Source organism: Chaetura pelagica, unplaced genomic scaffold (assembly GCF_000747805.2).
Source record: "Chaetura pelagica isolate M959 unplaced genomic scaffold, ChaPel_1.0 scaffold269, whole genome shotgun sequence".
Classification (NCBI taxonomy): Eukaryota; Metazoa; Chordata; class Aves; order Apodiformes; family Apodidae; genus Chaetura; species Chaetura pelagica.
Window position 1 is genome coordinate 2,332,840 of NW_009954705.1, and position 12,012 is coordinate 2,344,851.

A 12,012-nucleotide genomic window follows, 5' to 3' on the forward strand; every position below is an offset into this window, starting at 1 on the left:
ACAGCAGTCACATCTTCCACTTTCAGTTGTGTTTGTTCCATTAATGACAGCAGAGGCATCTCTATCCTCTGCAGCAGGTCAGCACACAATTCTTCAAATTGTGACCTAAGGAAAGAAATGTAATTAATCATAGATGCAATGGATGTTGAGAAGGTGTGGTAAGTACACCACAGAGTTAATGCTGTAAAAACCATAGACAAGGCTTACAGATTTTCCTATGCTGTGATCAATGTAGTTAAATAAGATAAAGGTATTGTTTGGGCAGTGCTAGATATTTGCCTCTCAGTAGAGGTTACAGGTACGAATAAAGAAAAAAGTGGTACTTCCATTACAATGAAAAAAATGTTGCTTAAATACTGGAGGGAAGGGAAAAACCCAACACACCAACCACTCTCTTGGTAGTGGTTACAGGACTAACAGTGACTACAAATTAAGTTGTGCCTGTGAATATGTGCAAGAGACACAGGCTTCAGTTACACTCAGGCCATAATCAAGTCATCCTTTATAAGCACCATTTCTGTCCTCCATTTCTCTGCCAACATCCATAGCAGAGTAAGAACAGAAAAAAAAGGAACAAAGCTTCAATTGCTGAAGAGCAATATGGGATTTAGGTTACCTAAAATACACAGGAGGCCTAAATATGCAGCCAATCTCCCTGCATCTGCTCTGCATACATCAACCCATGGTTTTAAGAATGTGTCATTCAACGAAGGGAACCCAAGCTTCTTATCCATGCATTATTACACAACAAAAAAATTGCTCAGGCAGCTGAGCACTACATTTCATAGCTTTAGTTATTCTAGCATTATGAATATGCTACAGCTATTCAGCACTTGCACATGAGTTCAGCACCAGAAGTTTTTAAAAAACTGAAAGAAACACTTATTTTAGAAATAGTCATCAAAATTGTCTTGTATAGAACTCACCTGTTCATCTTCCCAGATACATCAGTATCATTCATGAAACACTCAATATTTAGGGGAATGTCTGTGCTATTTGAACTCATTAGTTTCTTCAGCTTCTCACATTCCTGATATAGACGCAGCAGAGCTCGTACTTTTGTTTTTGGATCCAGTTTGTACTTTGCTTTGATTTCTGCACAAAAGTAATCTACTAACTTTCCATCAAAGTTTCTTCCACCTAGGAATGGGTCAAATGCTGTGCCAAGTACCTGGTTTGAAAGAACACATTTTGGTCTTATGCTCAGTAGAAATCAAATGGAATAGCAGCCTTCCAATATTAGAATCATAGAATGGTCAAGGTTGGAAGGGACCTTAAAGATCATCAGGTTCCAACCTTCCACTAGACCAGGCTGCACAAAGCCTCATCCAACCTGTCCTAAAACACCTCCAGAGAGGGGGGGTTCTACAACCTCCCTGGGCAACCTGTTCCAGCACCTTGTAACTCTCATGTTGAAGAATTTCTTCCTGATATGTAACTTAAATCTCCCCTCTTTCAGTTTAAAGCCATTACCCCTTGTCCTATCACTGCCTTCTCTAGTGAAAAGTCCCTCCCCAGCTTTCCTGTAGCCCCTTCAGGCACTGGAAGGCTGCTATAACATCCTGCCAGAGCCTTCTCTTCCTCAGGTGAAATACCCCAAACTCCCTCAGCCTGTCTTTCATAGCAGAGGTGCTTCAGCCCTTTGATCGCCTTGGTGGCCCTTCTCTGGACCCTCTCCAACAGCTCCATGTCTTTCCTGTGCTGAGGACACCAGAGCTGTACACAGTATTCCAGGTGGGGTCTCACCAGAGCAGAGGGGCAGAATCACCTCCCTGGCCCTGCTGGCCACACTTCTTTTGATGCAGCCCAGGATGCAGTTACTCTCTGGGCTCCAGCACACACTGGTGGCTCATGTCAAGCTTCTTATCTACTACCACCCCCAAATCCTTCTCCTCAGGACTGCTCTCCAGCCATTCTTCCCCCAGTCTGTATTTGTGCCTGGGGTTGTGCCAAGGTTGGTACCCTGCACTTGGCCTTGTTGAACTTCATGAGGTTGGCACTGGCCCTTCTCTCAAGTCTGTTGAGGTCCCCCTGCATAGCATCCCTTCCCTCTAGGGTGTCAACTACTCCACAGGGTTAGGAGAACTCAGCCCAGCTTTCAATACACAGACTTAAATATTTCCATCAACCACATCAGCCAAAAAATGGTCTTCATTTTTACAGTGGCAGCAAGACTAAGTAACCAGGTGACAATCCTCAGCATTCTGTAAGGGCAACAGAGCACTGGAACAGGCTGCCCAGAGAGGCTGTGGAGTCTCCTTCTCTGAAGACATTCAAAACCCACCTGGATGTGTTCCTGTGTGATTTACTGCAGGTAATCCTGCTCTAGCAGAGGGGTTGAACTGGATGGTCTTCAGGGTCCCTTCTAACTCTGATCAGTCTGTGATTCACAATTTTAATCCATACCTACATCCATTTAGTTAAAACAAACTAAAAGATAGCCACTGTGTATCTTATGCAGGTGCACTGCAAGGTATTTACAGCCTCTCTTTGAAACCATTTTAATAAACTGAAAGGTAAAATATTTTTATCAGTGTCCTTACACTCTCTGAATGCCACTTCCAATTCTAAAAACAAGGCAGGTTTATAGGCTACTTGATTCTCATGTGTCATAAAACCTTTTGTTTTCATTTAATCTTTACTACCTTTAGTTTACTCTTGTTGAATGCACAGGCTGATACTTGAAATGCAGAATGCCCCATGTCAACAAACACAACTATCCGTGGCTTCTCTTCAGGAGCAGGAAGGTCTTGTTTATAAATTCCATAATTCAGAGCCACTGCAAAGCAAGTGTCAGATATTATCAATGCACTCTCTAGTGAGTCTTCAATTGCATACCAGCACATCTGAGAGAATATTAAGCTACAGGATCAAGAGCAGCAAGACCAATCCAGACATACACCTGTAAAAGGTCTTACCGACATGTAAGCTTGATTCCATTACTGCATGTTGTAGGATCTAAGAAGTAAAAAAATCATGTATTTGCTCTCTAAGTGTTTAAGCATGCAAGACCCTGTTTGGGGGTTTTTCTACTTTGATCTGTTAATTAACAACTTGGATTTTAGCTTTGCATAGTAATCAGAAACACAGAACATCTTTACAACAAAATCCAAACCCAGTTTTGTATTTACAAGGAATAACTCCCAGGCATGAAAGATTTGCCTGAGAAAGGTATAAACGGTCAGCAGAGGCTACAAAAAAAGAAGAATCTCAGTCTATACAGAGTATTAGGCAGGGACAGCTTGGGAAGTGCATGAGAAGTGTAAAACAGAAGTCAGTGGTGTGTGTAGGATGAAGTCCAAGGACAGAACAGTTTTGCAGCAGTATTTGTTCTGATGGATAGCTATGTCAAAGCTGGGCAAGAGGCTGATGCAGGAACTGAAGACAAATAAAATCCCAGAGATTTTTGGCTACTAGGAAGAGCTGAAATTTTGGCATGAGAAAGAATGTGCAAGAACATACATTTGTGTAGGACAAAAAAATCCCAAGCTGAAGACAAGAGCCAGGATCCTAGACAGATTATCAGGCAAAAGAATCAGAGCATTAAAGAAGGTGATAAGGAAGGGTGTGAATACATGCTCTGGAGAGCAGTGTTTCATTGTCGTACTGACATCCTCTCACTTGAGAAAGGGACACCAACTCCCTCTCACATCAAAGCAGCAGCTCCAGACCATCTGGAATAAGGACAGACAAGTTTCCCACTGCTCAGAGACTTGAGATTTATAGATTCTGGTGTCTAATATAGCTCCCCTGCAGTTGGTGCACTCTCTCATCTGTGAAGATTCTTTGGGGTCTATAAAAAACCCAATACCAGAACTTAGTAATCCCTCCCACAAGCAGTCATTAAGAGGTGGTTAATTAAAAATAGAAGCTTTTTCATTAAATATAACTGTTACATCCTGGAGATCTAGATCTGATTGAAACTGGGTCTTGGTCTTCTCACTCATGTAACGTTTGAGTTTTTAGCAGACTGAAAACACTGCCCTTGTTTCCAAGCTATAAAATTTGATAGATCACAGCATTTGTCTTTTGTTAAAGAACAAACAAACAGTTTTTCTTTTCTGCTTTACTTTAAACCAGGACCCCTCCTCCAAAGTTATAATCAAAGACTCATACATTTAAAACATCAGAAAAACTTGGACAGTACTCATTAGCCTTGCAAGGTAAAGATAAGAATATTAGAACTGCTATGTGCTACACAGTAAAGAAAAAGGCTGCTAGTGCTGCTAAGAGATGAAAGAGCTAGGTGCTTTTCTGGAGATAGCTCATCCCAATGGCTAAGCTTCTGAAGATCCCTACTGAGAAGTCTAGCATGGCCAAAGACAGGGCTGATGTGTTCTGCCAAACACCTTTTTGTCATGGGTTTAGTTGGCTTATATCACCTCATCATGAGAGGTCATCTCTAATAGCGTGTGAAGGATTGCTTCTGCTTCAATACAGAAAGAGTTTGGAAAGGTACTCTTTTTTTGACTGCTAAATTTTTTTTTTTTGCTATTGTAAGCAAAGAATTAAGCTAGAGGACAGAAAGTACACCTATGGCTTCTGCAGTGATATATGGTCAGGTTTGCTCTTCACAAGGTGCAAATATACAAAATTCATCATAAAGATTTTTAATAATCAGAAGATGTCTACATTTGGTAGAAATATTCTCAATTACCATGTAGATACTAATCTGGAACTGATTCTGGAAAAATGTTTTAAGATACCACTCCATCAATACATATTTAAGATGGCTTTATTACTTAAAATAAATAACATGTAAAATTCAAGAGCATGAATCACCCTGGGGTGCACCAAACATGCTCACATGGAGTGTTCTCCCAAAGTAAACTCTTCTGTGCTTCTCTAACTAATGTGGACAGTGGGAGCAGAAGAGTAATTGTATTCTGGTTAAGACCTCTACTTGCCAACCCCTTCCCCAGAAAACCAAGTGCCAGTGATGGTGCCATTTAAAAAGCATCAAACAAATGCTCTCTGACCAAATGCAAACAGAAAAATGCAAGACGACAGCATAGAATGCTTGTTTTAAGAAAGACCAAATAAAATAAAGTCTTGGTTCTGCCAATGTGTTTTTAGAGTTTTTAAAAGATTAGTAAAGAAAATTAACTGTCTTTCTTTGTGTGTTTGCATTTTAAAACCACAATCATACTGATAAAAGCTTTGGAAATTACTAAGTGTTGATGCCTAACCAAGGAACTTCCTTTGGGTGCCTAAATTCCACAACTATGCATCATAACATTTCTTTCACAAAATACGACGGTTAATTAAAAGGAAAAGTAGTCCAGGCACATGTGGCAACCTGTAAATAAGTAGTTGGGAATAACTATCACCAAAGCTTCATCTCTCTAACCCTTCACACAGAAGACATTAAAATGAAACATGAGCAAACCTAGAGAAGAGCAGCAAGTTTTTAGAATGTTTATGTCTCATGCCTGATTTTTCAGGTCAACCCTGTTTCATAAAGTAATTAAATACACCTTCTATCACAGTTCTCATTTGCAGAAACCGCTATTTTCCCCTACTTACCTGCTGTCATGTCATTCATTAATCGAAGACAATTTAATCCAACAATCTGAGCTGCATCCAGAAGGGACCTCCTCTCAGCATCTGTGAAAAATGATGGAACCTGAAGAAAACAGGTGAGATTGGGAAGTTATTTCCCTAAAATGAAACATCATAATGTTTATTTCAAAAGATTAATTTTTTTAAAAATGTATCTGTTTCTCCTCTTTGAGGAATATATTTGCTTATTTCAAGTCTTTTAACATGCACTAAATATTGTATTAAAGACTTTAAATATTCTATTCAATCAAGCTGAGATGGAATTAAGCAAGCATCAGCCAATTTACATGTGCACACACTAGCAAGAAAAAAATTAGTTATTTGGACAAAAATGCTAGGAACTATAATTACTGGTGCAAAATACAAAACTGGGTATTAGAGACAAAGGCATGGAATAACTTTTACCAAAATTAGTAGATGTATTCCAGTCCAAGAAAGTGAAGGGGGGGGGGAGGGAATGTGATTAAGTGAGATGTGAGAGATCCAGGGAGGTAAGGAATAACTAAAACAAGATAATCTGTTTTGGCCAAAATTATTTCAGGCAAGGAGTGGTAAGAAACTCTAAAAGAATATGTTGTTGAAAAATTGCTACAGATCTCTTTGCACTGGGGCTGGAGAGGGACCTCAGATATCCTCAGGGACAGAAATTACAACACTAGAAATTAACTTTTCAGGTATCAACTGGAGAACAAACTCTTCTAATAATGAGACAAAAATTTCTAGATGAAACACGAGACAGGCTTGTTCCAAGAGCCATTGAGGAAAGAAGCAGATGTTATTTTATACTCAGACTTTGCAATGGAATGACTGTCCTTGATCTGGGGTCATTTTCTGTACAGTCATAAAGGAAAAATAACCAAACAAAACCTTACTGAGAGGATGAACCTGAACAGACAGGACAGAAACTGAGGTTTTCAGCTGCCAGAGGTTAAACTTAGATCAGAAGTTTATTTAATGAGTAATAAGTGTGATTAGTCACAGCAAAAAGCTGCAGCAGGAGGGTTTACACCAGGATCCCAGAAATTTTCTGGGTCTCAAAGTTCAGACATCTCTCCATGAGAATGAATTCATGAAGTGGGTCAGAGTCTGGAATATGGAAGTAGCCTTGGGATTTTGTTAAGTCAAAAGCTCTAAAGCTAGTTAGAATTAATCCCTCTCTAGGTGCTTATGCGGGTTTTTTTTTCATTCTACACGAATAGAAACAAAATGCCCTCAATAGCTTCAATTAAAAGACAATGTTCCTGTGCACCACAATTACTTACAGAAATAACACAGTCTGTTACTGGCTTTTTCAGGTTACTCTCTGCAGTTTCCTTTAATTTAGTTAATAACATAGCTGAAATCTGTTCCACGCTGAAGATATGCTCCTCATCCATGTACATGACCTGGATAAAAGAAATAGGTAAAATAATGCTATTATTTCAACTAGAGGAAAAATTACTTACATTCAATGTTTTTCAATACACTGCTGACTAACTCAATGAATCATGACATACTTAACTAACTTTTATAGAACTTCAGCTTACTCTTTCATTTCCCAGTTGAATGTCTGCAGAAACAGTAAGTCCATTTTCACCGACTGAAAACATTAAGAAACATTTCAACTCTATAGATGAAGGAAATGGCTAGGAAGTGATTTAAAAAGTGACAATTCTAAAATGTGACTAAAAGTTAGACACAGTCACACAGCATTATGACAAAAAAGTAAAAATAGCAATCAATTTTAAAATTGCTGCAAAAAAATCCAGAATTACTTTCTGACTACATTCCCCTGACATTTTTATGCTTCTGCTCATGTAAATGAAAGGTCTCTGAAAGGAAGAACTGAGCAACAGTTCACCTACACACAGAAAACAAACTTTAAAATGAAGCTCAGCAAAAAGTTTACTCGTTGCTCCCTTATCAACAAATCAGTCTTGAATTACATTTTTCTGTGTAATAGAACAAATGGTGACCATTAAAGAACAGTGCCAATTGATTCTTAAGAACAGCACTGGCTTTTTATTCACAACAGTCCAATTTTGAGAAAAGTTAAGCATTTCAGTTTTAACAGAAAAACTGTTCTCTGAACAGCCCAGTCTTAAATGCACGGCCCTAAGATAGGGTCTTCATTAGTGAAGCAACAGCATCTGTTATGCCAGCAGGGTTTCATTATCAATATTTTTCTACACTTCTGTAAATGAATATGATATTAACTGCACCTATTCTACAAAAAAACCAACATTGTATCAGCAAGCTCCTCGAAATGTAAGCAAGAGTCAGACTTACAACGAGGTACAAACTGGTTTTGAACATTTGTTGCAAGTAACTTATACCAGGCAGTCCACTGAAGACCAACTTGTCACTCACCTGTAGCAATTACCCTAAAGAGGAGTTCCAACTACATTGTAAGAAATTTGTAACCATGTACTGTTAGACTGTTCGCAACGCATTCCAAAGAGTGAAAAAAAAGGTTAATACTTTGAAGTAAAACCATAAGACCTCATAATTATCTTAGCAGTTTTTCTGCCAGGATGTTGGAGCTGGATGTGGAATTTGCCAACAGGGAAACTGTTTCAGCAATTACTCAGAAATGAACCTTAATTTGACAGCTAACATCCAGTAGTTAAAAGTTGAAGCTGTCTACTCATACCAGAGCACTTCTTTAAGAGAAAGCTCAAAGAAAATCCTTAGGGTAATTAAACAAAACCCACATTTTTATGACTAGGTGCTGAAAAGTAAACATTAAAATATAGCTATAAAACCCAAAAAGATACATTGCAAATTTACCTTTACCCCAACTCCACCATTCTTCATGGGAACCAAATCATAGCTCAACCTTTCTTTTTCCTTCTGAACAAAAGGATCATTAAATGCACGGCCATGGAATCTCTTGAAGTTGGATACTGTGTTGTGGGCATGAGTAATTTGCTGTAAAGAAATAAAGGATATTTAGAAATTCACCCAATCAACCTGCCATGTTCAGTGCTGCTCTGTATGCCCCCAAGCATCAGTCAAGTTTTAAAATGAAAACTCACTCTTGTCATATCTCTGTTTTTATAATACCTGTAATTACTATCTGCTACTTTATGTCTGCTCATTACTATAGAAGATTGTCAGTCAGAGACATAGATACTCACAGACCATTATTTATTAAGTACTATGAAGATTACACAATTATCTCTAAAACCTTGAAGCAATTAGGTGAAAAATAACAGGATCTATATATAGTGCCTATTACTTTATCAACCTAATTTAGATAAAATTAAAATAATTAAAGCTAGGAGCCAGCTTCTCAAGTAGTTGCAATGCCTGCAAACTGGCGCTCCAGTCCCCACCACCTCACCTCCAGCTGTTCACTTTAAACTCCATTGTATTAAGTGTAAACAACTGTTCTTGCAGTCACCAAGTTCCAGTCTTCCCACACATTACAACACTTATATTTTTCCAAGATACATTTAAAACTCATCATTTCCCAGTTCACATTTACCCAGCAGTCACACAAATTCTTGCATCAGACCAAAAAAGGATACAGCACATAGACACCATCAAGAAAATGACACTTTTTTGTAACAACATTAGTGTAAAGTATATTCTAAACCGAAGTTCAAGCTCCCCACAGAACAAACCGATCTAGAGACACATTATTTATCAGGAATGCAAGGCAGAACAGAAATTGGACAACTAGACTGGCCTAAAAGAGATATTGCAAGTATCTCAGAGTAGAATGAATATTAGAGAGAAACCACGCAAGTGCATTGTTCTGTCCAGACCAGACTTGGGCAGGAACCAGCAGACTGCATGCTAGTGATTGAAATTAGGAGCACAGAGAGGAAGATTTCTAACATTCACTAACTCTCAAAGGAAAACATTAAGCTTCTTACTGCATGTTAAGTTTTCCATCATGGAAGTGAAAAATCTGAGCTACATCTTACGTTAGAAAACTATGCAACTATACCAGTTCTGCAACAGAAAATCTTCCTGACAAGTAAGCAGGCCATATACATAATATTAAACAGTAACTTCCAGAAAGCTGTGTGTGTGGAGAGAAAGATGTCACACCCAAATTCCCTACTGGGAATCAACCCTGCTTTATTCTAATCACCAAACAGTGCTCAGCAATTATTAGTAAGAGGACAAGTGAGAAGAGGCCAAAAATCATGCCAGGAACTATTCCAGTACTCTAACGCAAGACTATTTAGTTTCTCATGTCCACAAACATCTCCCAGCATGGTTTCATTTATTTGCATAGCCATAACTTCAGGGTATTTGAATGCTGCATAACACACAGCTGTATTGCTGAAGAATGTAGAAGCAATAATTATTGCCATGTAGTGGTCAGAGAAGAACAAACCCTTGGGTAGCTTTTATAACCTAATTTAGAATTCAGCTCAGAGCCTTTTTTAAGAGAACAATCTTAAGGTATTTTTAGATTAACTGTATGCCACTAGGTCTGTAGCACGTTTTAGTATCTTCAGGCTGAGTCACAATTCAGAAGGCTGATAATTATGGTTTGTTAACTAACATACTACTCTTAACTCCAATGCTACCAGACTTACCTAAAGGAAACAAAAATTCTCTGAAGTTTCACTCCAACAGCAGCTCCTCAGGTGTTAAAGTTAGAGAATGCCTCTGAATATTATAAGCTCTCTTTGCACATAATCACGTTGTTGAACTCACCAGTCAAAAACTGGACATTTTTTCTTTTTTTTTTCTTTTTTTTGTTGTTGTTTGTTTTTTAAACTAAGAAAATAATTAAAATGAAAGGGATCGTTTTGCTCCTTGATTTGAGGACACTGATAATACAACTCTCAGTTGTTCGTGTCAATAAACATTTACAAGAACACTATTTACTCAGCTAGTGAACCAAGCCAGAGAAGACAAATAAATGCTCTGAAATCTTCCATCATTTCAAGTATCACATTCTTCTCTTCTGGCAAAAAAAAATTAGTTTCAACTGCTAAGACAACCAAGCATGAAAAGACTCAATATAGTAAGCTCCTATAAACGTCAGTCTTTAGTCTTAGGTGTTCATCACTGCAAATACAGGCTTTTAGATGCAATTTTAGAGAATGTCCTTCACCTTCAGCTTACTTCACATTTTCAACAGCATTCACTGGAATAACCTAACAATACTGGAACACACTTGAGAGTAGATGGGATTTGGATCACTTGCTGTTTTGAGTAACAACTCACTTCTGCACGCTGATGAATCATACTAGTTTCCAACTTGTATGTTGGAGGCCATGGAAGGAGTCAAATAAACAAAAGCAACGTTAACATGAGATTTACAGAAAAAAACCACAAGCACATACATGTACTTTACTGCTCCAAATGTTAATCAGTAACTGAAAGTGTACACGTGCTGGTGAACATTTAAGCAGCTCGTATTGCTGTGGCTGTTCAAAATCAAGAGGGGTGTTACTACAGTGGAGAGGAAAAAGTCTCCTTTCATGTTTTCTCCATGGAAACCCACTGCAGTCCTCTCACCACTGGAGAGACCGGCAGCAATTATGTAACAGCCGACAGCCCCATACCTGAGGATTTATTTAACCATCCCATGTAGTTGTTCTAAGCTTGGTCAGAATCATGCTCACCTTCTCAATTGAAAATACTACTTTAATGAAGCAAAGTCTCTACCTTTCAGAGAACCTCTATTAAAAAAAAACAACCCTAAGGGCTCACATCTTCAAAAACACAGGCATTTCCCTTTCAGAGAAACCAAAGGTAGTTTGGTACCTAAACACCTTTAAGAATCTGAGCCAAGAGTCTCCCTTTGTATCTAATTATACACAACATTTAATATGTTTTCCTTCAAGCACAAGAAAAATCCTATGTACAAGCATTAGAAAAACTAACCCGACCATTGTAAGCTGTCAGAAAGGAATGTGTTCAAGAGGAAAATATTACCATTAATGAAACAGGCAACAGTAACGTTCCAGCATTTCCCTTAGGGAAGCAGGGTACTATAGTGCAGCGTTTCTAAAATAAAAGGCTTGACAAGGAAAACGAAGTTTGGTTTTAACTAGAGCAAGCAAACTCTTTAATCAGCTTGCACTGGCCCATTTACTGTTAAGCACAAATGCCAGGGATGACCTACCTGGTTTTTAGCAGAGACACCAATAGCTCTGTTTTTGGATCCAAACGAAACCACCGATCTGAAAAGAACAACAGGCTGATTAATTCAGCGCTGCCGGTAAAGGCGGCCGAGGACTGCCCCGGGCACATCCCCCACGGTTGCAAATAAAACACTTAAGCCTTCCTGTTGGAGTGCCTTTTGGGAAAACACTCCAAGAAGATCCTTATCCATCGCAAAGCCTTGGCACGAATCCAGGCCTTTCCACAGTGTTTCATCCAAACAGTTAAACGCGATGATCACAGTTAAAGAGCTCACAACCAGGCTGCCTTCCCCCCTCTGTGCTCGGCGGCCGGTAACTTCACCGCCACCTCCCGCTGCGGGGCTGAGGCTCC

At 38.8% G+C, this 12,012-nt stretch overlaps 1 protein-coding gene across 1 annotated transcript in view; it reads right to left on the reverse strand.

Moving 5' to 3' along the window:
• Nucleotides 1–11,695, reverse strand: part of HSPH1 (heat shock 105kDa/110kDa protein 1) — a 22,522-nt gene extending 10,827 nt beyond the window's left edge. Inside the window, 7 exon segments of the mRNA XM_010005647.1 lie at nt 1–105; nt 927–1,171; nt 2,646–2,779; nt 5,527–5,626; nt 6,825–6,947; nt 8,332–8,472; nt 11,642–11,695. Coding sequence (XP_010003949.1) covers nt 1–105; nt 927–1,171; nt 2,646–2,779; nt 5,527–5,626; nt 6,825–6,947; nt 8,332–8,358 — 734 coding nt within the window. The 5' untranslated portion in view covers nt 8,359–8,472; nt 11,642–11,695.
• Nucleotides 11,696–12,012: the final 317 nt, after the last annotated feature.